At 45.1% G+C, this 27076-nt stretch overlaps 2 protein-coding genes across 4 annotated transcripts in view; one reads left to right on the top strand and one right to left on the bottom strand.

Annotated features, from left to right (window-relative positions):
• LOC141982780 (uncharacterized) overlaps positions 1-15945 on the bottom strand; it is a 62506-nt gene extending 46561 nt beyond the window's left edge. For 2 of the 3 annotated variants that reach the window (XM_074945128.1, XM_074945130.1), the window contains exons 1-3: positions 15858-15945; positions 8928-9027; positions 2299-2367 (exon numbers count right to left, since the gene is read on the bottom strand). In XM_074945128.1, coding sequence (XP_074801229.1) covers positions 2299-2367; positions 8928-8990 — 132 coding nt within the window. In that variant the 5' untranslated portion in view covers positions 8991-9027; positions 15858-15945. Of the gene's footprint in view, positions 1-2298; positions 2368-8927; positions 9028-15307; positions 15464-15857 lie in introns of those variants that run through there. The other variant, XM_074945129.1, reaches the window with a different exon arrangement.
• Positions 15946-18604: 2659 nt separating this feature from the next.
• Positions 18605-20737, top strand: LOC141981882 (uncharacterized). The gene is made up of 3 exons (XM_074943511.1): positions 18605-19663; positions 19916-20060; positions 20322-20737. The coding sequence occupies exons 1-3, from the start codon at positions 19325-19327 to the stop codon at positions 20735-20737; spliced, it is 900 nt and encodes a 299-aa protein (XP_074799612.1). The 5' UTR covers positions 18605-19324.
• Positions 20738-27076: the final 6339 nt, after the last annotated feature.

Here is a 27076-nt window from a genome sequence, read left to right as displayed (position 1 = left end):
GGAGATAGGTTTCAGAGTAGCAGCCATGTTAGTCTGTATCTGCAAAAAGAACAGGAGGACTTGTGGCACCTTAGAGACTAACAAATTTATTTGACCATAAGCTTTCGTGGGCTACAGCCCACTTCATTGGATGCATTCAGTGGAAAATACAGCAGAACGATTTTATATACACTGAGAACATGAAACAATGGGTGTTACCATGCACACTATAACGAGAGTGATCAGTTAAGGTGAGCTATTACCAGCAGGAGAGAAAAAAACCCTTTTGTAGTGATAATCGAGGTGGGCCATTTCCAGCAGTTGACAAGAATGTGTGAGGAACAGTAGAGGGGAAAAATAAACATGGGGAAATAGTTTTACTTTGTGTAATGACACATCCACTCCTAGTCTTTATTCAAGCTTAAGTTAATGGTGTCCAGTTTGTAAATTAATTCCAATTCAGCAGTCTCTCGTTGGAGTCTGTTTTTGAAGTTTTTTTGTTGTAATATTGCCACTTTTAGGTCTGTAATCGAGTGACCAGAGAGACTGAAGTGTTCTCTGACTGGCTTTTGAATGTTATAATTCTTGACATCTGATTTGTGTCCATTTATTCTTTTACGTAGAGATTGTCCAGTCTGACCTATGTTCATGGCAGAGGGGCACTGCTGGCACTTGATGGCGTATATCACATTGGTAGATGTGCAGGTGAACGAGCCTCTGATAGTGTGGCTGATGTGATTAGGCCCTATGATGGTGTCCCCTGAATAGATACGTGGACACAGTGGCAATGGGCTTTGTTGCAAGGATAGGTTCCTGGGTTAGTGGTTTTGTTGTGCAGTGTGTGGTTGCTGGTGAGTATCTGCTTCAGACTGGGGGGCTGTCCGTAAGCAAGGACTGGCCTGTCTCCCAAGATCTGTGAGAGTGATGGGTCATCCCTCAGGATAGGTTGTAGATCCTTGATGATGCGCTGGAGAGGTTTTAGTTGGGGGCTGAAGGTGATGGCTAGTGGCGTTCTGTTATTTTCTTTGTTGGGCCTGTCCTGTAGTAGGTGACTTCTGGGTACTCTTCTGGCTCTGTCAATCTGTTTCTTCACTTCAACAGGCGGATATTGTAGTTGTAAGAATGCTTGATAGAGATCTTGTAGGTGTTTGTCTCTGTCTGAGGGGTTGGAGCAAATGTGGTTGGATTGTAGAGCTTGGCCGTAGACAATGGATTGTTTGGTGTGGTCTGGATGAAAGCTGGAAGCATGTAGGTAAGAATAGCGGTCAGCAGGTTTCTGGTATATGGTGGTGTTTATGTGACCATCGCTTATTAGCACTGTCATGTCCAGAAGTGGATCTCTTGTGTGGACTGGTCCAGGCTGAGGTTGATAGAAATTGTTAAAATCATGGTGGAATTTCTCAAGGGCTTCTTTTCCATGGGTCCAGATGATGAAGAGGTCATCAATGTAGCGCAACTAGAGTAGGGGCATTAGGGGACGAGAGCTGAGGAAGAGTTGTTCTAAGTCAGCCATAAAAATGTTGGCATACTGTGGGGCCATGCGGGTACCCATAGCAGTTTCTCTCTCCTGCTGGTAATAGTTCACCTTAACTGATCACTCTCGTTATAGTGTGCATGGTAACACCCATTGCTTCATGTTCTCTGTGTATATAAAATCGTCCTACTGTATTTTCCACTGCATGCATCCGATGAAGTGGGCTGTAGCCCACGAAAGCTTATGTTCAAATAAATTTGTTAGTCTCTAAGGTGCCACAAGTACTCCTGTTCTTTTTCCAAATGGAGATAGACACCTAAGGCCCAGATCAATCGGAGTTAGGTGCCTAAGTACCACTGTGAATCTGGGCCCTAAATCCTGCCCTTTTTCATCTGCATTTCACGCTCCTGGCTAGCTTTGGTGGCACTGAGAATCCCCTTCTTAGATGCCAAGGCTCCCATGCTTTGTATAGGGAGTGTTAAGCACCTAACTTGAGGCTGTGAATTCCACTGGTTGGGTACCTAGGAAATAGGCACTGCAACACTGAGTGTTGCAATGTTTAAATCCCCCTTTGCTCTCACTAATCCAGACAGCAAGACTCAGCTAGATCAACATGAACCTTTTTAAACATCATTGCTATACAAAGTAGTTCTGCTTTACTGTACATGACAACAACAGTAACGCAAGAAAATTCTAAACAAAAATTTAGATGCTTTGCTAATTTTACACATTTTAGAACATTTATTACTTTAAAAAGAAAATAGTGATTACAATCCTACACATCATCATTGTTTAATGTAACTATCTACAAAATCTGACACACACACACAAAACCCTAATCTTACCGTCTTGTGTTTGAATCCAAGAAAATGAGTCTGCAAGTTTAATGCAGAAGCACATGAGATTTTGCAAATCTAGGTTAAAAAGAAGATTCATAATTATTTCCTCAGTATTATGCAAGCAAACAGAAAAAATACTATAATTCTGAAAAATATCATTCATATTTCAAACTAATCAAAATCTCCCTGTTTAATAAACTCCAGTTATACCCCTGAGGTTGTACAAATTGATTTCTGCTGAAACAAAACTCCTCTAAACCTAGACTGAACAGCAGGATGTGGATTCTCTGGTAATTGAGCACATCCAGGTCAACAAGGCCCACAAAATGCGCAGGCATACCTACAGAGGTTATGGTCGTATCAACCCCGACATGAGCTCCCCGTGTCATATTGAGATGATCCTCACTAAGAAGGAGCAGATTGCTCCAAAGCCAGAAGAGGAAGTTGCTCAGAAGAAAAAGATCTCTCAAAATAAGCTGAAGAAGCAAAAACTTATGGCTCAGGAGTAAATCTGACACAACTGATGTACGTAAATAAAAAAGAAAACTGCTATTACAACCCCCCCCCCCCCAAAAAAAAAAAACCAAAAACCCACTCTATTCACTGGGTTCCGAAGAGGAGGATCAAAGTACTGTCTTTCATTTAAAAGTCCCTCTCCATAGCATAAGATGGTTTCAGGTTGGCCCAAACCTTTCAAATACATTCAACTGAGGGTAGGCCATCTCTCTCAAACTCATTAAAAGAGGTATGGAAAGGTGATCTTCAAAAAGATCAAAATAAAGGATACAAAACCCAAGCTCTAAAGAAATTTGAAAACTCTGACCAGGAACTGTTGTGTCTCTTTTCTCCTGTTGTTCAAGAAGTATGATTCACATCAACACTTAATTGAAGGGACTATAAAACTGAAGAGAAAGCAATTGATATAAAATGGTCAAAGGAATGTTTTCCCCCATACAGCCCTTGAAAGGTACCCAGGGCGAGTGAGTCCTTTAAGCAAATGTAGACCTCCTAAGGTTTGTATACTCATATTGGGCAGGGAATGAGCAGGGTACTGAAACGATGAGGACACCATCTGCTTAAGGCATTCACTCTAAATACATTTCATGGTCTGTAAATGCCTTTCTTGTCCCTTCCATGTGCCCTAACACCCTGTACCTCCAACCTCACACTGCCAGATTTTCCATATCCCTTATGACTCCCTGTGCCTCCATCCTCCCTCATCCCCAACAAGTCTCCATAGGCTCCCCTCAGTCCCCAATGAACTTGCATACATTTGTCAGAGACTAACAAGTCTAATGAGGTTTGACAGGTATCCACATTTACAAGGGAGAAACGCTCCACACCCCCTGCATGCCAACCACTCCCTCTATGCCTCCCCAAATAACCTGGTTCCACCCAAGTTCCCTCAGCAACTCAGCTCCTCTTTGTGCCTGAAAACAGCCAGCTCCCTCACATCCAACATCCATGCTCTCCTCAGTAGCAACAATTAAACACACCAGTTCTCTCTCTTCCACTCAACAAACTTCAGTAGATGCATCAGACCCTGACAAATGTATGTAGGCTCATTTGTGGAAAGATGAGCCAAATGAGATTAATCAGAGGTGGCGTACATGTGTGAATGAAGATATCCAGGAGCCTCCACTCCTCCCCAACAACTCCCCTAAACATCCCAATTCCTCCCAATGTACACACAAACCTCATTAAGGTAGTCAGGTTCAAAAGCCAAGGTACATTTGTCACGTACCAATGAGCCTACTAAATGAGGTTCCTCAGGAGAGAGGGGATAGATGTCTCCCTCCAACATATCTCTTTCCCCATACTCCCTGCCTTAACCCTGCTTCCCTTCTAAGCAAAATAGCCCCCACTATGTAAAGGCCTCACGTGTGTTCAAATCTGAAGAGATTAAATGTAAAGAAACAAGATCTCCACTTAGCAGGTGCTTTGCTTCTGGGGGAGTGTGGAGTGCATACTCTCTGCACGACTACCTCCTGTTTTACACATGTCCCTTCCTAACCAAGAAACTCTCCCCTCCAAACTCACACAACACCCAGCTGCCCCACTCCGTGTTCAACAATTCCCCCATGTTGTCTCATCCAACATTCCAATTTAAATACTCTGGGGCTGGGGAATGGAGACCATTTCCCCCCACTTCTCTGTATAGTCTTCTGGAGGATAGTTGGCTGGTTTGGCACATCACCCATCTTCTTTCTCCAGGGGCCTGCCAAGGAGGGTCTGCTGTCCTGTGAAATCCTTCTGGGAGCGTGGCCCTTCAGAAGAAGAGCCTTTTCTCCACCCAGCAAAGCCCATACCTGCAGCCAGAGTAGGAAGTTGGGCTATCATGCTGCCTTTTATAGGTAGGACCAATGATCATCTACCCCCAGAGTTAATACTTCCCTCTACTGGAGAGTCCTCACAATACACAGACAAAAGAGTTTCTCTCTGATGCTCTGCCTAACACCCTGAATACTTCTGCTGCCCTTGCTAAATGTGCTTCAGACTCACAACATCCTGATGCCTCTCAACACTGATACTGACTTCTGTTTATTAAGCTTCCCTCTCACTCTGTTCCTACTTCCCCTCACCTTCACTGCCCCTCTACTTGCCTAACCCCTTTGCCCAAAGCCAGTCTCTTTTCCCTCCCACTCACCTGGCGTCCACCACAGCCTCTGCCACACAACCACTATTTCTCACATTCCGCCACAATTCCTTCATTACTTTCTGTCATCCAAAGCACTTCAGCTACTTTGCAATTCATTTCTGCTGCACCTCCCTTCTACCCTCATCCACAAATCCACCAGCCACCACACATTCTGCCTCATCCCCTTCCTCAAGTCCTGGGTCAGTCTTGTGTGCCCAGCTTCCATGTCCCCTTTCTCACTCCCACTCCACATGAATACAACAGATTCTTGCTGCCTCCTTTCCTCATGTACCTTATGACTTCCATCTATCCCCATCCCTTCATGTCACCCCCCCCCCAGATCATCTCTCTCCTATATTCCCCATATATACCCTATCCCAAATCCCCTCTATTGTGCCACAATAGCCCCAGGCTCCTCCTAGCGCCCCCCCCCCCAATTCTATAACCTCATCACCATCACTCCTCTCTGCTCTTTTTATAAATATGGGTTTTAAAAAGGTCGCAGGCTATGTTACAAAGAGCTTACAATCTAAAACAGACAGGACAGACAAAAGATGGGACTGGAAAACAGCCGGCACCAGTTCAGTAACAGAACTGAGAATAATACTCAAGTCTCCTGACTCCCACTCTACTGTCCTACCCAACAGACCTTTCAAGAAACACTACAACTGGTATTATGGAGTAACCTATTCATAAGGAAAATTCCTTTCTAACTTCCGTCAGTTAGAGGCTGACATATGCCCTGATGCATGAGGGTTTATATCCATTTCAAACTATATTTTCTGGGGGGGGAAGGGGAGGGCACTAAGCATTTAAAACTGTTTTAAGGACTTTAAACAGTCTGCAGTATATGTAACCAGAATTCTTAAATTTGGAGAATGGTCTAGGATTAGGAAGTTTATGCATGTAGATATACACTAGCTCTGCATTTCCTGATATCTGTATGCTGGCAGCATGTTAAATACATCAGCACTTGGAAAACACAGAGAGGCACCTTCCAAATCCTAAAATGGACAGACACATGGATGGTCTTCTCTATCCTGACTGTCCAATTAAGAACGTGTGCGATGCACTGTACCTCAAAGTAGCACCCTGTAACTCCCATATTCATCATTTGAATATCATTGTGATATTTCATATAAAGCATGCCTTGCAAGGTATCATATGAAAGGTCACATGCTGAAATTCATTGTTCTGTCAAAATATGCGTATAATCATTGTATATGGAATTATAATATTCTGCTATATGGTTGACACTGAAGTATGCTATGTGTCTGGAAGACGCCCAGAGCTAGCTCTCTAGAGGCACCAAAGGAGGTGACCCATACACAAATGGGTGTTAAGCGACCATCACAAGCCATTGAACAGCAGAGGAATTGTAAACAAGAAATTTATAATTCTATATGAGACATTTGAGCAAGCACCACACAATGGGGATTGACTATGACTATAACTCAGCAAGGCCCACCAGGACATGTCTGGGCCAGTATCTTCCTTGGGACATGAATTGAGAGTATAAAAGAAGGCATCATAGAATCACAGAATATCAGGGTTGGAAGGGACCTCAGGAGATCATCTAGTCCAACCCCCTGCTCAAAGCAGGACCAATCCCCATTTTTTGCCCCAGATCAACTAAACGGCCCCCTCAAGGATTGAACTGACAACCCTGGGTTTAGCAGGCCAATGCTCAAACCACTGAGCTATCCCACCTCCCAAGGTAGGACTTCATGAGACCACCTCTCTCTTTCCCCGCCTATGCTGAAGACAACGAGAACGCTGGGAAGATAAAAACTTTGAACTGAGGAGACTGGTCCCAGGCAGAGAAGGAAATTCAGCTGCATATTAAGAACTGGAACCTGCATTCAATATGAAATGGGGTGAGAAAAGCTATTTGATTCAAATCTTGCTTAGTCTGAAAGTTTAGGATTTAGAATGCATGTTTACTTGTTATTTTCTTAGGTAACTACTACTAGTTTGATTACTATAATCAAACTACTACTTAAAATTTATCTTTCTGTAGTTAAGAAACTTATTTTAATATCTTATCCTTACCAGTGAGTTTGTCTAAAATGCTTGGGGAATCTGCTCAGATTATAAAGGCTGGTGCATGTCCACTATCCTTTGACAAAGCAGTGAACTAATTAATGAGCTTACATTGTTCAAGAGAAGGTCTTGTGTAGTGTAAGACGGTCCATTTCTGGGGTGCAAGGCTGGGGAGATTTGCTAGTGATTCTCCATATATGGTTCATGTGTGTCTTAGAGAGTATTCATGCAACTTAGCTGGGTGTATCCCTTGCATGTTGTTAACTGAATGATCCTAGCATCTGGAGAGGTTTGCTGCTTGTCACTAGCAAAGCATCATGAGAGACAGCCCGGGCTGGAGAGTTAAGGGGGCACAGTGGTCCCACTGTTCCAGGTTGTACCCCAGGGGTCCCATCACAGTAAGTATGTCTTTATGTGGACTTCTTACTGCTGCAAAGGACAGAGTTGGATCAACTGCTATATGAATATGCACAAAGCATTATAGTTTTGGTCCCTGGTGAGAAGAAAGTGTGTGTTATGGATGGATAAGGTTGTCTCTTAGGATACGTCTATACAGTAGAACCTCAAAGTTCAGCAGAGTTACGAATTGACCAGTCAACCACACATCTCATTTGGAACTGGAAGTACGCAATCAAGCAGCAGAGACCCAAAAACAAAAACCGTACAGTGCTCTGTTAAATGTAAACTACTAAAAAATAAAGGGAAAGTTTTAAAAAAGATTTGACAAGATAAGGAAACTGTTTCTATGTTTGTTTCATTTAAATTAAGATGATTAAAAGCAGCATATTTCTTCTGCATAGTAAAGTTTCAAAGCTGAATTAAGTCAATGTTCAGTTGTAAACTTTTGAAAGACCAACCATAACGTTTAGTTCAGAATTATGAACATTTCGGAGTTACAAACAATCTCCATTCCCAAGATTCTACTGTACTGTAATTGGAGGTGCAATTGCAGCTCAGGTAGACATACCTGCTCTAGCTTTAATCTACCTAGCATGCCTAAAAATAGCAATGGCTTCAGCATGGGCTAGAAACATGATTACAAACCCAGGACTCCAGGTGCCCTTATACAGCCACACTGAAGCTCAGCACTACAGCAGCTTCATGTCTATTTTGATCTGTGGTAAGCAGACGAAAGCTTGCAGCTTGGGTAGGCATACATGAGCAGCAATCCCATCTGCAACTGCAGTGTAGACATATCCTTGGTTGTTTTTTTATCCAGGGCATCATCGCAAGACCAAGCTAGATCTATACAACACTCAAAATATTCTTAACTTCCAATTTATGGGTGTGCATTAATGAAGACAGTTAAGAGTAACAGCATTGACTACTTCCATAATTTTCCCCTTACCCACAGACACACATGAAATGCATGACTAGCACTCTCAGCCTTAACTATTAGCTAATGATATTTGGGTATGGACAGCTTCTATGCTAGCAGTGCACACAAATCAAAGGAAGACTCTACAGTTAGGTGTTAACTGATTGCAAAGATTCCAGACCCATGTGGCAATTTAAAGAATGGAATATCTGTGCAGGCTATTTCATTATTTAAAACATTTTTCTCTCTTCTGATCTTGAGAATCAAAAAAATATTGTACCTGAAAAAAGATAACGCACAGCATCTATAGTCAGAAATAGCTGGTCTAGTAGAGTTGGATTATCATTTTAATAGAGAGAAAAAGAGTCAAGTATCTGCACAGGAAGACCTTGTATTGGCACCATCTAGAAATATGATAGGGGTGATTCAAATAAATAAAAAAAAAAAGGGAGGAGGAGAAGTTCCAGAACCTGGGCAATAGTTGGGCAAATCACCAGAAGGATGTTAAGCCATTTTAAAGCTAGCTAGTTTTCAATGGTTTCCCCAAACGCTTTGATTTTGTTCCTACTCTCAAACCCTTCAACAATGGATAAAATTATACTTTGTCAAAGGCCCTTAATAATATGAAGTACTCACATTGCAGTAGAAAGGATGCTGATGCTGCTTCTTCTCTTTCTTTACCTCAGGTTCGGTGTCCATGTTTGAGGTTTAAAAGAGATGAAAAGGACTAGGAAAGCTACAAAAATATTTATAAAGTATTACTTTAGTTGGATGCAAGACACGAGAATTCTGGTTTAATCTGTCAACATGTTATAGTACCGGGAGGGGCGGGGCGGGGAAGACACTTTTTGGCCTGAGGGCTGCACTGGGTTTCGGAAATCGTATGGAGGGCCAGTTAGGGGAGGTTGCAAGGCATGCCCCAACCAACCCCCCCGTTCCCTAACGGCCCCCCCAGGACCCTGCCCCATCCACCCCCCCTGCTCCCTGACCGCCCCGGGAAACCCCACCCCAACCAACCCCTCCTCTCATTCCTGACTGCCCCCTCGGGACCCCTACCCCATCCAATCACCCCTTCTCCCTGTACCCTGACTGCCCCCCCGGGACCCCTGCCCCATCCAATCTCCCCCTCCTTCCTGACTGGCCCCCCAGGACCCTGCCCCCATTCAACCCGTTTCCCGCCCTCTGACCGCCCGGACCCCTATCCACACCCCCTGACCACACCCCCAAACTCCCCTGCCCTCTATCCAACACCCCCACTCCCTGCTTCCCTTACCGCGCTGCTGGAGCACCAGTGGCTGGCGGTGCTACAGACACACCACCAGGCAGCACAGAGCACTGGTCAGGCTGGGCTCTGCAGCTGCGCTGCCCCAGGAGCTCGCAGCCCTGCTGCCCAGAGAATTGTACCGGCGGCGCAGTGAGCTGAGGCTGCAGGGGAGGGGCCGTGGGCTAGCCTCCCAGGTTAGGAGCTCAGGGGCCGGGCAGGAGTGTCCCGCGGGCCGTAACTGGCCCACCTCTGTTATAGTAGCTGGGTATATGCATATTTTAAATGTTTGGGTTTTGGGTGTTTTCTTTTCAGCAACCTGGAAGTTTAGCTTTGAATTTCCAGGCTAATTATTGTGTTTTGAGAACATCAGTGTTTCATTAAGAGCAGGCCTCAAATTGGGGGGGGGGGGGGGGGGGGGGAGGCACTCTCCCAAGCCCTACCCACCAGGCATAATATACACACATCTAAACTATAATCACATGCTCTGCCACACTTCTCAGGTTTTACCTTTTCAGATACATGTATGGACAGAGCCAGATTAAGGCACAGATATAACAGCCATGTGTTTAGGATCCCAGCTTCCAGAGACACATGATATCAGAATCTAAGATTACATTTTAAAAAAATGTTTCTGGTTTGTACAGTTGTGAAGAAAAGCCTGAAAATCTGAACCATATTTAACCAACTCAGATTAGTTGCCAGATTGTGCAAACAGACTCCAGCAGAGAGCAGAGCAACAGCCTTTACAGCCAGTAAGGAAGCTACCTGGCCTCCGTATGTCTACAGAGCATTTTGGAGTAAGTCTCCCAGCTTGGGTCAACAGACTTGGGCTAGCGGGGCTAACACTATTATTCCAAAAATAGCTGAAAAGACTGCACTGTGAAATCGTGGTTATGGCTCTGAGGCCTAGGGCAGGGGATGGTCTTCAGAGCCAGAGTTCCAGCCTGAGCCACAACTTCACAGTGTTGTCTATACAGCTATTTTTAGAGCACAACTATGAATCCCCCTAGCCCAAGTATATCATCCTAGACTGGGAGGCTTGCTCCAAAATGCTGCACACATACCCACATCCACTACCAGAGCACACCAGGTCATATTATTGTCAGTTACTATCCCAACCACTGCTGTCCCTACCACTACGGACACCTGGGAAGACAAGAAGGGCCTGAGCCACCTCAGCTACCTTCTCCAAGAAGCTAGGTGTGATGTACTGTACCTCAAAGTAGCACACTTTAACCCCATATTCATCATTTGTATATGGTTATATTTCATATAAACCATGCCTTGTCATTGTTCTGTCAAACTATGTATCAGGGTGGAAAAAAATCAATACTTGTTTTTTAAATCAAAAAAATATTTTTATTTAAATTGGATTTTTTTTGATAAAATGCTTTTTGAGGAAAAAACCTATCTAAAAACAGTTTTAATTAAGATACAATATAGCTCAAAGATATCTCATTATGGAATAGGAATTATAAATTCTAATTCTATAGTATCAGACAATATATTCATGTAATGTTTAAGAAAAGTTTTGTAAGTGACTTCCAATAGTTCATGGATTAGGGATCCAATCGTATGGGGTTCCAGGGGCTTCTGTATAGATTATTTAGGTTAATCTTTCTATCTACCAATGGGACTCAGTGCTCAGTCTACAAGATATCATCAGAGATGCTTAATTTTGCAGTTCTCAAACTGTGGATTTGTGTCTCCAGAGATAACATGCTTGTTAACAGCAAAAATGTTTTAAAATAAACAAACAAACATATAAAGGTGAGAAATAACAGACCTCAACCCTATTGTCGCTCTAGAAATTTGTGTACACACAGTCAATCCCTTACCTCTCTCTAAAAGTGCAAAGTTTCAAAAAGTTCAATGAATAGAAGATTGTTGGGGGCGGAATAAATCTGGACAAGGAGAAGAAGTCTGGAGATAAATGTGAGAAGAGAGGGACAGGCAGTAGAAACACAAGTGAAACTGTTTGAGCAGCATATTCCAGAAGTCTTGAGGTCTTTCTGAGTGTAGCTTTCATTGATTTAAGATCTACCATACCATTCTCTCACTAGAAGGGAAAACCCCAGTTTGGGAATATTTCAGTGAAATTCCTCTACCTGTGGGTAAAACAAACATGCATACAAAATGCAAGCAGTGCAACAAAGAAATGCAAGGCCTGATCGCCCGAATGAAACAACATCATGAGAAGTGTTCCTTCTCAAGAGGAAGCTGCACTGAACATGTCTGAACATGCAGGATCTTCAAGTTGGTAAACTTTTTTATTTCATACTTCTTTCTTAAGGACTGCCTGTCTTCCTTCTGAACTATTCTTGAATTCTCATGTTTGAGCAAAACATATAGTTTTTACTCTATGGTATTATCATTTTAGATGAAGTTGTGATCAAAAATAAATAGCTGAAATAGGCAGGCTTTCCTTTTACAACTTCACCTTTAAAGTAGTACTGAGTGTCAGTGAATGCAATGAATAATACTAAATGAGCAGTATGGTAATAATAATTAAATAACTGCATTGACTTATTTTGTTTAGGAGAATCCATCCTCAACATACAGGATTCTGAAGACTATCCACCTTCAAGATCACCATCATTTTCTATAGTTTCAGAGTTATCTGCCAATGATAGTGTTTCAATCACATCATGTATGTCTCATAGCCATAGTAGCACCTGCAGCAAAAAGAAAAAAAAAAAACCTCCATAATCCAGAAACAACCCTAGATAAATTTCTGATAAGAACCAGCAGATTACAAAAAGAGATAATTGATAAAAAAAATTGCCTGGTTTGTTTATGCAACAAACTCCCCTTTCCATATGACTGAGAACCCACACTTCATTAACATGGTTCAGACCAGGATACAGTCCACACAGCAGAGCAGATGCTGTAGGCAAATTACTGGATAAAGTTTATGAAAGAGAAATTGAGCAGTGTGCAAAAGATCTAGAGGGTAAAATTGTTAACCTGAGTCTTGATGAGTGGAGCAATGTCCACAATGATCCTGTTGTATGTGCTTGTGTGACAACAGAAGAAGGGAATGTCTTCCTTACAGAAACAATTGATACATCAGGAAATGCACACACAGCAGAATACTTACAAGAAGTAACAGTAAAAGCTGTAACAAACTGTGAAAAAAAACCTCAAACGTCTGGTACGCAGCTTGGTCACAGATAACACTACAAATGTATCCAAAAGGAGAAGAAATTATTTAGGAGTGAAGAGAGTCCCATTTGATGCAGTGCCTTCCAGAAATAACACTGTTGAAATTGCAAAATACTTCCCACTTTGCAGCAGCTGCTCTGAAAAAAGTGGGAGGAACCAAGCTAACTCTCCCACAAGACATGTGATGGAACTCAGTAGTGGATGGTTTTGAGCACTATATCAAGAACTGGCCTAATCTGATGACAGTTTGTGAACAAAATCGTGAAAAAATAGATGGCACTGTCACAGCTAAAGTTCTCAACATTGGGTTTAAGAGAAATGTTGAACACATGCTGAGTACCCTGAAGCCTATTTCTGTAGCCTGGAACAAAATGCAGGGAAATTGCTGTTTTATTGCTAATGCTGTTGAAATCTGGAAGGAACTGAATGAGATCTTAAAAAGAGAAATGAGAGTTAAATTACAAGCATTAAAAAAACGAATGGGACAAGCACCATCTCCAGCTCGTTTTCTTGCAAATATTCTCAATACTTAGTACCAGGGTCAAATCTTAACTACTGAAGAAGAGGAGTTGGCTATGACATGGACATCCAGCAATCATCCCTCCATAATGCCAACTATAATAAACTTCAGAGCTAAGGGTGAACCATTCAAGAAATATAGGTTTGCTGATGTTTTAAAGGAAGTCACACCAGTGAACTGATGGAAGTCACTTAAGCACTTGGATTCAGAGACCGTTGAAGTGATAATCTCACTTTTACCAGCAGTAGCTTCTTCTGCTGATATAGAAAGAATATTTTCTTCCTTTGGACTAATTCATTCTAAATTGAGAAGTGGTTTGGGACCTGAAAAAGCAGGAAAGCTTCTTTTTCTTTTCTAGATTATGAACAAACAGGAAAATGAAGGTGAAGACAACTCAGTTAGCTGCAGAAGCCAATATTTTAAGTTTCTCATGTTGACCTGGCTGACACAGTCGATTTAATTTTTGTTTTACTTTAAAAAAATTCATTTAACTATTTTAGTTAAAAACAATTTTAACAAAAACAAACATGATTTTAAGAAACTTGAATGTTTAACTAAATTCAAAAATTCATATGCTTGTTTTGTTAAAATATTATGTGTTTGCTGTTGAAGAAAAAAATCCAGAATACATAACATTGCTGTTTTAGTTAAATAAAACAATTTAAATGTCTGTCTGGTGATGTTCTCCTCTTAAAACAGCATGGCAAGAAAATCCTCCAAATATTAATGATTAACCTATTGAACTGGAGATAGATATTTTTGAAGTTATTGGGAGGTGAACTGTTTCAATTACCTTTGTTAAATGAAATAATCAAACAATCATTCATTTTCTGATATAGCTGTAAAACTAATCTGAAAAGTTTTCAAAATAAATCACTTTAAAAATATATAGTGCGTACCTTCTAAAAATGAAGTCTATATCTATCTCTGAGTTGTGAAGACTATGTATTAAGGTTATAACCACCACCAAGAATGCACTTTTATGTAGAAATCCATGATTAAATCAAGTCTTCCTGATTAGTGATTTAAATCATGATTTAGATCAATTTGATTTAAATCAAATCCACCCTATGTATATCAATATTGTGTATGAAGTTATGAGATTTTGCTATATTTTGTTATTCAAATATGTTGTGAGTTTGGGAGATGCCCACTGCTAGCCTGTCAATGACAACAAAGGAGGTGAGCCATACCCAAACAGGCATTAAGCGACCATCATGAGGCACCGACCAGCAACAAGAACGCTGGAAAGAAAGTCTTCAAACTAAGGAGACTGGTCCCAGGCTGCAAAGGAAATTCAGCCTGTGTATTAAGAACTGTAGTATGACTGCAACATCCAGTGGGCGTGAGAAAAGCTGTTTGATTCAACTCTTGCTTAGTCTGATAAAGTTTAGAATTTAGACTGCAATTTTGCTTTTATTTCTTTTGTAACCATCTTTGTCCTATATGCCTACCACTTATAATCACTTAAAATCTATCTTTCAGCAGTTGATAAACTTCTTTTAATGTTTTATCCTTACCAGTGAGTTTGTCTAAAGTGGTTGCGGAATTTGCTGACATTACATTAGCTGGTGCATGTCCATTATCCTTTGATGAAGTCGTGAATTAATTACTGAGAAGGTCCTGAGCAATGTTAGACAGTACATTTCTGGGGTGCAGGATCGGGGTGGGGGGGGATTTGCTGGTGTTTCCCTCTGTATAGCTCATGAGTGGCTTGCACAGCATTCATTTAACTTATCTGGGTGTATCTCGCATCCTGGTGGCTAAGTGTTAACAGCACCTGGAGAGGTTTGCTACTGTCATTAGTCAAGCATCATGAGAGACAGCCCAGGATGGAGAGTTAAGGGGGCATAGCAATCCCAACTCAAGGTTGTACTCCGAGGACCCATCACACTAGGAGACAATGCAAACACAGGAGATGGGGAGTGGTTCCCCATTTTCCTGCTGCTGCAAGGCCACACTATGAGCAACATGGATTGCCATCCCCACCCCGCTTTGAGCAAAGAAAGAAGTGGTGGTATTTTCTTAAAAGCCATCGAAGTGGCACCAATAGGAGCTCTCACTCACTGCGAATTGTGCAGAACTTCCTAGGATCAGCTCTCTCCTCTGACACATTTCCACCCGCAGCATCAACATTTAAACTGTCAGCGGCCGCCCCGCCGCGCTGCAGGCACCGCTGACTACAGGCCAAGTGAGAGGGGAGCGCGAAACAGCGCCCCCCCCCCGCGCCGCCCCGGAAGGGTCCCCGGGGCTCATCGCCGCTTCCCGCCGGAGCTGCAGGCCCCGCAGCAGCAGCAGCCTCCTCCGCTCCCTAATCGCTGCCGCGGAGCCGCCGGGGCCGACCCCCGCTCCGGGGTCCGGGCCAAGCCGGGACAGCCACCCGCGGAGCGAGCCCCGGGCTGTTCTCGGCCCGGTCGGGCGCGGTCCCAACTGCCTGGCCCGCGACTCCGAGCTCCGCGCGCGGCAGGAGGCGAGGCCGCCCCCGCGGAGACGGGACCGGCCGGGACGGCTCCCCCCGTTGGAAGCGCGAGCGGGGGGCGGGGAGAGCAGCCCTCATCCCGCCCAGGCGCTTCCTCCGCGGGCCCCAAGCGCCGTGTCTGCCGCCGCCGGCACTCACCCCGCGCCCCGGCTGCGGCTCTTCGGCCCACCGCCGCGAGAGAACTGCAGGGCGCATGCGCCTCGGCCCTTGCGCGCTGCGTGAGGGGGTCGGGTCTGGGGATGGGGGGTGGAAACTCCGGACCGGAATCCCCCTGCAGCGGGAATCGGATTCTCCTTCTCGCCCTCCGCCGGGGGCTGGGCTGGGCTGGGCTGGGCGCCCGCCACACCGCCCCGCCTGTGCGCGGCTCCGGGCAGCCTCGGACGCGGGGGGCCGTGGGGCTGTTGACGGTTACTGAGAGTCAGGGCATTTCCTGGGGCCGCGGGCGGGATTCAGCACCGCTCATCCGGTGTGTCTCTGGTGTTTGTGTTAAAGGTCCTGCTCCCGGTGAGGAGCACCTCAGCTTTCCTGTTCGCAGGCCGGGCTCTTCTAGCCCCAGTGGCTGTAGAGAAAACTTTGAAAATGTGAACCCCAAATGCCCACAAACCAGGCGGCAGATGAAAAGCACCCCCCATGGAGGATGTTTAAAATACGATTTAAAAAATTGCATACATGGCTGATGAATGCACCGATGCAAATGGGCATCGAGTATTAAGTTATTGTGTACGTTATCTTGATGTCAGTGGTAGGCCAGTAAATGCATTTCTAGATGTTCAAGTTATAGAAGACACATCAGCTGCATCTGTGACAACCCACATCTTAGAAGAGTTAAATGCTGGTCAATTGGACCCCAAACAGATGGCTGCTTGTGCATTTGATGGAGCTGCAAACTTCTCTGGAAGACATGGTGGAGCACAAGCTTTGCTCAGAGAAAAGTGTCACCCTAGTCTCTCCTGTACACACTGCAGAGGCCATCTGCTCCAACTAGCAGTAGTAGTAGCTGCAGAATCTTCAAAAGACATTTCAAAAGCTATAAATTTAATGTCTTCATTATATTCTTTTTTCAGCAAGAGTCCAAAAAGACTGAATAGCTTGAAAAATATAGAAGATACACTGGGACTGAAGTTCATATTAGTCCAACCTGGGAAAACCCTCTGGCTTTCTCATGAGCGATCCTTGGCTGTTGTCTTAAAATTACTTCAGCCATTATTACTGGCTTTGGAAAGTATCTACCAAGATGGGATGGATCCAAGTAGTGAGGCTGGTGGATTACTTTTGCTACTATGTTCAGAGAAGACTATTGCCATTCTCTCTCAGGCCGTTAAACAATGCCATCCAGGCATCTGCTACAACAGTAGTAGATCTTTGTCCAGTAATAGAAGCTACATTTGGATCAATCAGAGAGCTGTCCATTGAAAAAGTACTGGAAGAAGCAAAGACTTCAGTCCGGAAGTTGACTAATGAAGGCATTTATATTGAATCCTTAAGTGAAGAGGACAAGAAGTGTTTAAGACAACTGAAAAAGTACATAGACTTGATTCTTAAAAATCTACAACAGCGACTTCTAGATTCTACTCAACCTCTATGTAGCTTTTACAGATGCCTGTCCTAGAAAACACAGACAGTTGAGTGGAGTGAGGCACTACCAGCAATGGGGCTGCCGTGGGATCAGGACAGAATAGAGAATTTGAACACAGAGTGGAATATCATACGACGAATGAATGAAGATTTGACTTCAACTTATTTTTTATCATCGCTAGTGGCTCAACCCAATCTTTGTGCTATGTTTCCTGGGATGAAAGAAGTAGGAATTCATCTCTTGCTACTCCCAGTCACAACAGCTACAGTTGAGCGTTCTTTTTCATCATTGAATAGAATTTTGTGTTATGAAAGAAGTTGCCTTCTGCCTGATCATATGAGTGAACTAATGAGCATATCAATTGAAGGAATGGAAGTACCAGACACACAAGAAGCCACCAGAGATGACCGCATTGCATTCAAGAAGTTAATTAACTGAGTTGTGCAAAATTATAACAAGAAACCAAGAAGGATGTAGATGTAGTGCTTCATAGAAGGCTTGAGTAGCCAACTTTAATTTGTGTGATTTTTTTTTTAAACTTGAGTTAAATTTAATAAAATGGTCATAAAACATTTTTCAGTTTTTACTATGGTGCCATACAGCCCACCTTCACCCTCACAGTCTCACCCCTCATCAGCCCTGACACCCCCCGCCATAAATTCAAACACCCCCCTAATTTCAATTCCTTGGGAAACCACTGATAGCAGTTTCAGTGCACTCCAGCTAAAATATTGTTTCAGTACTGGTGCTGGGTTTTTATATGGTTTTATGTTTGCTATGTCTGCAGCTGATCAAAAATATATGAATATGGTTTGGAAACTGTTTGTTAGTTTTGTTGGCATTCATTGGGCTTTTATTAGATTACAGTTTGCCTTTGGTTCTGAATTCTAAATAAATAAGATATTTTTGGCACAAAATCTTTATTTTTAAATGATTTTACGGTGCCAGTTTTTCTTTGTTATGATGTATAAAATGTTTGGGGTTTTGTCATTATTGTAATTATCGTTGCTGTAGTTGTTGATTTCCCGCTTGTTTTTTACCTTAGCAATATCATATCTTTAAGATTAAGGCCTTGTCTACGCTATACAGTTTTGTCGACAAAAGTCAGGTTTCGTCGACAAAACAGTGAAGGTGTACACACTACAATGCTCCTCCGATTGATATAACTCTTTTGCTACACCAGGGGTTGGTAACCTTTCAGAAGTCGTGTGCCAAGTCTTCATTTATTCACTCTAATTTAAGGTTTCGCATGCCAGTAATACATTTTTAACGTTTTTAGAAGGTCTCTTTCTATACGTCTATAATATATAACTAAACTATTGGTTTATGTAAAGTAAATAAGGCTTTTAAAATGTTTGAGAAGCTTCATTTAAAATTAAATTAAATGCAGAGCCCCCCCAGACTGGTGGCCAGGACCCGGGCAGCGTGAGTGCCACTGAAAATCAGCTCATGTTCCGCCTTTGGCACACGTGCCATAGGTTGCCTACCCCTGTGCTACACCAACAAAATAAAACCACTCTGGTGAGCGCCATAGAGCTTTCTGCAACAAAGTTAGAGTGACACAGTGCCAGTGTAGACACTGTGTTTGTTTATGTCGCCTCCAAGAGGTCTCCCACAATGCCCATCATGACCACTCTGTTAAGCAGTTTCTACTCCTCTGCTCTGCATCCAGGTACACAGATAGGTGCTCCTACCCTCTTAAAGCCCTGGGAATTTTTGAAATTCCACTTCCTGCTTGCTCACTGTGGACAGCTCACATCGCATCTTCTCAGTTGACCATGCTGGCTTTCTGCAGCAAATAGGCTTCCGCATAGAGTACACCGGAGTTGCTGGGTCTATTGGGTGTGGGGAGAGGAGGATGTGCAGTCGCAGTGCCTATCCAACTATAGGAACTTTGAACCTACAAGCAGATTGCTCATGGCATGGATGAGAAGGGACATGAAAGGGACACGCAGCAGTGCCATGCTAAGATCACAGAGCTGAGGAGGCATACCAGAAGGCAAGGAAAGGCAACCATCACTCTGGTACGATGCCAAAAACATGCCACTTCTACAAAGAGCTGCATGCCATCCTCAGTGATGACCCCACCTCCACTACCAAAAGCCCCATGGATACTTCAGGGGAACTGAAGGCAATGGCCAGCAGAGTCAATCTCAAGGACAAAGTGGTGGACAATGAGGTCGAGTTGGAAGAGGATGTGGGACAGGTGACAGGCTCAGCCGGTGACATGGCAAGCCAGGATCTCATTTTGACTCTGGAGTGGTCTAGCCAGTCCCAGCAGTCCATCTCTGGCATTCCAGAAGCAGGAGAGGGGAGCTCCATTAAGTACTCATTATGCTTTGATACTGCATGGCTACATGAGGTAGAGGTATCCTTGATTTTGTTACATGGTGCACGTGGGACAAGGGATCTACATTAACAACACTAGGTACTTTTTGCATCTGCTTCGCATTCCCCTGTGCAGCTATGCAGTGGGGGCCCAGCGGAAAAGTTTGTTAATGCACACCAAGATCTCCCAGGAATTCTCCATAGAAATTTCTAGGAAACTTTCTTGCAAATAGTCTGAAATCATCTGCCGAAGGTTCCTTCTCAGAGATGTTTTCTTTCTTCCCCGTTGTAGGAAACTTTGCCGTGCCAATCGGCAATTACTTCTGGAGTAACCAAAGCAGCACACGGGCGAGCAGCATATGGACCCGATCTGAAGCCACACACATGCAGGAGATGCATCCTTGGATCATCAGTTACCCTCAGTAGTGTGATTTCAGGTTTGATCACCACCATCTGTGGAAAACGGTGCTAGTATTCAGAATAATGTCCCCAGGTGCTTGTATTGATCCCCTTCTCAAACCACCCAGACCCTTTGTCTCATTTTGCAATCCCCACCCCCAGTCCCACCAGGCCAATCTAACTGTGTTTAGTGCTCTGGCCATGCTGCATGCTTGCCAAGGGAAAGTGAGAAAGAGGTGCATAACTTTTAAGATTCAAAACTGAATGCACACACAATACTGTTTCTTTTGCTTCTGTAGATATGCTCTTGGGGGCCAGCTCCTACATCCTGGTGAAGTGCCTCCGTCAGATAAGGGGGCGAATGAGGAGGAGTAAGGAGGACATGTTTCGTGAATTGCTGCAATCTTCAGATCAGGCCAAGAGCGATCACAGAGCGTGGAGAGAGACCATAAACGAGAAACTAGAAATGGATAGCCAGGAGAGGAGACAGGCTCAGGAGCAAGTAATAAAGCTCATGCAGGACCAAACAGAGATGCTGTGGTCCCTGATTGTGCTGCAGGTAGAATGCATGTGTGCTCAACTCCTCCTGCAGCCCATACAGAACTGCCTTCCTTGCCCCTCCTCCCCTCACGTTCCCAGCCCTTCGCAGTACTCCTTGCACTCCATCCCTAGGGACATTTTCCATAATGACAACTGGACTGACATGCAGCTGTGAGATCCTTGTGTCCCTTGTAAGAAATGTTCATCTGTGTATTGCTGTTTAATAAAAATTTTGTCTTACAAAGACAGTGATTATTTGTGACCTACAGAGGTGGATGGAACAGAAATGCATACACAGTTGCAATTGGCATATTTGCAGGCTACAGTTAACGCTCAGGCAGGAATTATTACAGGGGCCATCCAAGGTGGCAAGTAAAGAATGCCTGGCTCAGTTTATTACAGAAAGACTAATTACTGGGGCTCATTATCAAAATGCTGCTTCATATAGCATCCCGTTCAGCCCCTCTAGTAGCCCTGGTGTTTGGCTGCTCAAAATCAGCTACCAGGCTATCGACCTAAATGATCCACCCCTTGGGAAACTTTTCCTCCTTTACTCACAAATGTTATGCAGAGCACAGCAGACTGCTATGACCAAGGGAATATTTTCCTCACTGCGGTCTAACCTGCCAAAAAGGCAGTGCCAGCGACCCTTTAATCTTCCAAATGCACATTGTGTGGTCATTCTGCACCTGCTGAGCCTGTTGTTGAAGTGCTCCTTGCTGCTGTCAAGGTTTTTGGTGTATGGTGTCATGAGCCACGGGAGTAAGGGGTAGGTGGGTCCCCCAGGATCACTATGGGCATTTCCGCTTCTGGTCTGGAAAGAAAGTCCCTGCATACAGCTTTCTATACAAGCCACTGTTCCTGAAGATGCATATGTCATGCACCTTCCCTGACCACCACACTGATGTCAGTGAAACGACCCTGGTGATCCACCAGCACCTGTGATTCCATAGAGAAGTAGCCTTTTCTGTTGATGTACTCCGTCACAAGATGGTCTGGGGCCAAAATTGGGATATGCGTGACATTCATTGCCCCACCACAGTTAGGAAATCTCATTGCTGCAAAGCTATCCACTATTTCCCGCACGTTGCTCAGAATCACATTCCTTTATAGCAGGAGGTAATTAACGCCTGGCACACTTCCATCACTGCATCCCCCACCAGTAGCTGTCTAGGAGTTGCCAGCTTCCACAAAGTGATTGCCACTCACTTTTGCACTGTTAGAGCTGTCTTATTTTGGTGTCCTTGCGCCGCAGGGTGAGGGCAAACTCTGCACACAGTTCAAATGTAAGTGAGGGAATGATCCTGCTATTGTGAGGAACTTTCCTGGCTTATACACTACCCTGTGAAATGGGCTAGCGAAAGAATCTGAGTCCTTGCTCCCACTCCCTTTACCCAAAGGCCTGCCTGACCTCGAGGACTCCCCTTCCACTCTTCTGGGTGGCAGAGTCCTAGTAACCCCAACAAGGCTGGGCCCAGGATTCCTCGGGGGCTCGACCCCCAACCTTGTCATGGTCACTTAGGACAGGCGCTAGGGTGTCCCCACTTTGGGGTGCTCTATCCACACTGGACACTTCCCTGACTCACTGACCATTACATACAGTTGAAAGTAAATACACTTTATTAAACAGAAACCAATTAAAAAAAATCAGGAAAAAATGGGAAAGGTTAAAGGAAAACACATAACCCCGCTCTGTGGCACGGGGACATCACAACCGCTGTCTCTGGAATGTAAGGAAAGTTCAGTCTGCTCCTCACAAGTCCCAGGCCTACTTCTCAGGCCCTGGCTGTGCTGTAGGGATGCTGCGGGTCGAACACTTGCTCTGGTGGTGGCCTCAGGCTCTAGGTGGCAGAACCCTCTTCCCAGGGCCGTCAGGGTTACGATTCCCTTCCAAGTCTGGCCTGCAAGGCCTCTTGGCTGGGGGCATCTCCCTGTGCTGGGCCCGCTGCCTAGGGTCCCCCTCACTCTCTCACCACACCCTGCTCCAGACACCCTGGCTGCTCACCACACCCTGCTCCAGACTGCTCCAGCCCCACCACTCTGCCTCAGTTCCAGCTCCTCTCTGCCCCAGCTCCACCCTGCCTTAGCACTGCTGCTGCTTTGCCTCCAGCTCTCTGGGCTGCTTTTCTGGCCCCTCTGGCTCTGGTTGCTGCAGTTCTCCTCCCAGCCCAGGTCTGCTCTCTGGGCTGCTGCTGTGGCTCTGCTCCATAGCTCAGCACAGGCTCCTGCTCTCTCCTTAGCTCAGCCCCACTCTGTTCCAGGCAGCTCTCCAGCTCATACGGAGGATGGGAACCCCCTGGCCTCCTGACTCTCTTATAGCCTGCCCGTTCTGTCAATCAGGCTGACCTGGAGCATTGGCCTCTCCACATTGCCCCGGGGACTGTCAGTTTCAGGGTCCTGATTTCCCATCGACCCTTCCCCTCGCTTTTGGTACTGGAAGCTACCCAACCAAAAAAACCTCCACTGAGTTTTAGTAAGGGGCCAACAGTCTCCTTACACAAGGAAGGTGGCTTTGTGCATAGGAGAGTTCAGTAGCCGCTGCTTGTCTTCCCGTACCAGCATCATAAGCCAATTCCATCACTCAGTGCTTGTTTCCTGAGCCCAACAGCGACAGTCCACCATGTGCACCTGTTTTGTGAATGTCAACATCAATCTTGAATTGTTTCTTTCCAAGGCACACAGCAGGGCGCAGGCAGCACTGATTCCTGTTCAGATTCACAGCTCATGAAATACTGCAGGATCAGCTGCGTTGTGTTCATAACGCTTATCACAAGACTGGTAAGCAGTGCAAGATCCATGCTTTCAGGCAGAGATGGCGGGCTCACAGTTTTCAGGAGTAGTTGAAAAATGGCGTGAAATGCAGTCAGAAGCCCTTGGAGTTATGGGCCAGAGAAAACTGAATCACTGGGATGATGATCCTTGCCCCATGATGCACTGCGATCCATTCCCAGAACTCCTATCAGGAGAAGGTGGTGATTTGCAGAGTGGGATAGCTATCCACAGTGCATTGCTTTCTCTGTTGGTGCTGGAGCGCCAACAACGGATACGCTCCACTGACACAAAGAGTGTTGTGTTAACATGCACAAGTGATGTAATTACAACTTTTTTTTATCATCAACATAGCTTAAGTCAACTTACCTCTGAAGTGTAGACATGGCCTTAGTCTGATCTTCCATGAGTCTGCTGGAGAATCTCTTTGTGAGTCTCAGATGATGTAGATGGTTAGCTCTTACACCTTAATTGAAAGTGGGGAATCTTTAACAAAGGTTTTCTTTCTCCAAACGTTAAGGGCTTGTCTAGACACAAATTGGCACCATTTTAGACTAAAGCAAACCTGTGTGTGGACATGCGAAACTGCTATAAATCAGATTTAAATCACTTTAAGAGTATCCACACACAAAATTGCACCAATTTAGCAAAATTAGTTTAAAATCACATCTTCAGTTAAACCATTGCAACTTGTGTGTAGAAGTTAAATAGATGTTAATGTGGTAGATGTGAGTCCGGGAAGTGTAAGGAGTTCAAAAGACTATATTGAGATGTGCCAGACAGGCATGGACTTTTGGGATAATAAGTGTTAAGTAGGGGAATCCCTAGGGAGTGATTAATGGAAATGTTACAACTCTGGTTATGCAAAAACCAGCCTTTTGAAGCTATGCCCTGAGGAGAGAGCCATTAACTGGTGATTATCTGTTCCTGGAAACTGGAGATCAAAGGCCTGAGCTGAATAAAGAAACAGTTGAATTGTCGAACTGGGGTTCATGTTCAGTCGAAAAACTTGCATAGGGCACAGCTACACTTGCAGATGTAGAGCGCTTTGAGTTAAACCCACCTTCGGAGAGCGCAGTAGGGAAAGCGCTGCAGTCTGTCCACACTGACAGCTGCAAGCGCACTGGCGTGGCCACATTTGCGGCACTTGCAGAGGCATTGGGAGCGGTGCATTATAGGCAGCTATCCCACAGAGCACCTCTTCCCATTCTGGCGCTGTGGCTTGTGGGAAGGGGATGGGGAGCGTGGGGCGTTCTGGGTCCTGTCCCAACACCCCGTGATGCATCGGTTCGCATCCCAGCAATCCCTGTGCTTCCGTCCACATTTGGCGCCATCTTTCAACGTTTTTTGTACCCCACACTCTGTCTTCCCTTTCGATCTGTGAGAATGGAGCCCGAACTGCTGAGGAGTATGCTGACGAGTCTTGCCAGAACGTCACATTTGGCAGTTGAGTTATTCCTTATGATCCAAAGTGACAGTGAGGGCTCCGACGATGATATCGACTCGAATAACGCATATGACACGAGTTTACTTGTGGCATTCACAGACATGCTCACCACCGTGGAACGCTGCTTTTGGGCTTGGGAAACAAGCACTGAGTGGTGGGATCACATCGTCATGCAAGTCCGGGATGATGAGCAGTGGCTGCAGAACTTTCGGATGAGAAAAGCCACTTTCATGGGACTCTGTGAGGAGCTCGCCCCCACCCTGCGGCGCAAGGACATGAGATTGAGAGCTGCCCTGATGGAGGAGAAGCGGGTGGCTATTGCAATCTGGACGCTGGAAACTCCAGACAGCTACTGATCGGTCGCTAACCAGTTTGGAGTGGGAAAGTCGACCGCTGGAATTGTGTTGATATAAATTTGCAGGGCCCTTAATCGCATCCTGCTCAGAAGAACCGTGACTCTGGGTAACGTGCATGACATTGTGGATGGCTTTGCACAAATGGGTTTCCCTAATTGCAGAGGGGCGATAGATGGCACACAGATTCCAATTCTGGCACCAGCCCACCTAGCCTCCGAGTACATTAATCAGAAGGGGTATTTCTCTATGGTTCTCCAGGCACATGTGGATCACCATGAGCGTTTCATTGACATTAACGCAGGCTGGCCCGGAAAGGTGCATGACGCATGCATCTTTCGGAACACTGGCCTGTTCAGGAAGCTGCATGCTGGGACTTTTTTCCCAGATCAGAAGATCACCGTAGGGGAAGTCGAAATGTCCATTGTGATCCTTGGAGACCCCCCCTTACCCTTTAATGCCATGGCTCATGAAACCCTACACAGGGAGCCTTGACAGCAGCAAGAAGTGGTTCAACAGCAGGCTGAGCCAGTGCAGAATGACTGTGGAGTGTGCTTTTGGCTATTTAAAGGGCCACTGGTGCTCTCTGTATTGGAAGCTGGACCTGGCCGATGACAGCATCCGCACGGTTATATCCACGTGCTGTACCCTCCATAACATTTGTGAAGGGAAGGGTGAACAATTCACTCAGGCATGGAACTCAGAGGTTCAACACCTGGAGGCTGAATCTGAACATCCAGAGAGCAGGGCTATTAGAGGGGCCCAGTGCGGGGCTGCAACGACTAGGGATGCCTTGAGGGAGCAATTTGAGGCTGAAAGCCACCAGTAATGTCTGGTGCCCTGCATGGGAGTGAAGTGCAGTGGTTCCAATGTTAGTAGGAATCTATGTTTGCTACGCTGACTTGCAGTGCCTGTTTCTTTCCTGGGCTAAGGTATCTTTTACTTTATACAATAATAAAGAATGTTTTCAAAGCCAAAAAATCCATTTATTGAAAAGAAAATTCATTTATTGAAAAGAAACACAACTGCTTGGGAAACAGAAAGGGCAAGGGGGTGGGGTGGGGAACGGTACAATCACAGATTTGTGTATGTCCTGTTATCATACTCAGCCTTCCTGTCCGGAGTGCTGTGCATGAGTGCTGCACTTCAGGATGGCTATACTGCATGGTGTTGGGGGTTGAGTGCAGTGACTAAGGGTGGTAGTTTTCAGGGCTGGGTGGTGAAGCTACAGGTGTTGGAGGCAGCTGGTGGCAGTAAGAACCCGGATGTTGGGGAAAGTGGGTTGGAGGTGACATGGAGGCACAAAGGAAAGAGTTTTGGGACAAGGGCTTCAGGGGGGGGTGGGCACGGTAGTGCTCCGCCTGCATAGCTACAAGCACCTGGATAGCGTCCGCTTGGCGCTCCATTATGTTTATCAGCCGATCCGTGCTTTGCTGCCGGAGCACCGCGCTTTTGTGCCAGCGCTCCTCATTCGGCTGGCAGATCTTCCTTTCACTGTCCCGCCACTCCTGCACTTTTTGATTTTCATTACTTGAATGCTGCATTACTTCATGCAACATGTCTTCCTTGCTTCTACGTGGCCCCTTTGTGATTCTTTGGAGTCTTTTGGCCGGTGATAACACCGACGTCTGAGATCTCAAGGTTTCATCTGTAAAGGCAAAATGCAACACTTAACAGAGGCAGCATTGTTCACACCAGACAGAGCAACGATTCCTCCGTACTTAAGGGCAAGCACAGTCTACACAATAGCATAATTTGCCCATCCCAAAACGAGCGCACATAACCCAAGGGAGCCCCAAAATGGTGAGTAAGCACAGGGTCAAGTGTGACTGATTGTTTCACGGCTGTACTGTCCTCTGGGTTTCTGTGCCTTGGGGAGAGCCAACAGCGGCAGGGGGCCCCTATACTGAACAGTGACCCCACATTTTCCACAGGAGTTCATCCT

Source organism: Natator depressus, chromosome 2, assembly GCF_965152275.1.
Source record: "Natator depressus isolate rNatDep1 chromosome 2, rNatDep2.hap1, whole genome shotgun sequence".
Taxonomy (NCBI): Eukaryota; Metazoa; Chordata; order Testudines; family Cheloniidae; genus Natator; species Natator depressus.
The sequence above is the reverse complement of the archived record's forward strand: the minus strand, read 5'-3'. Positions and strand labels throughout refer to the sequence as shown.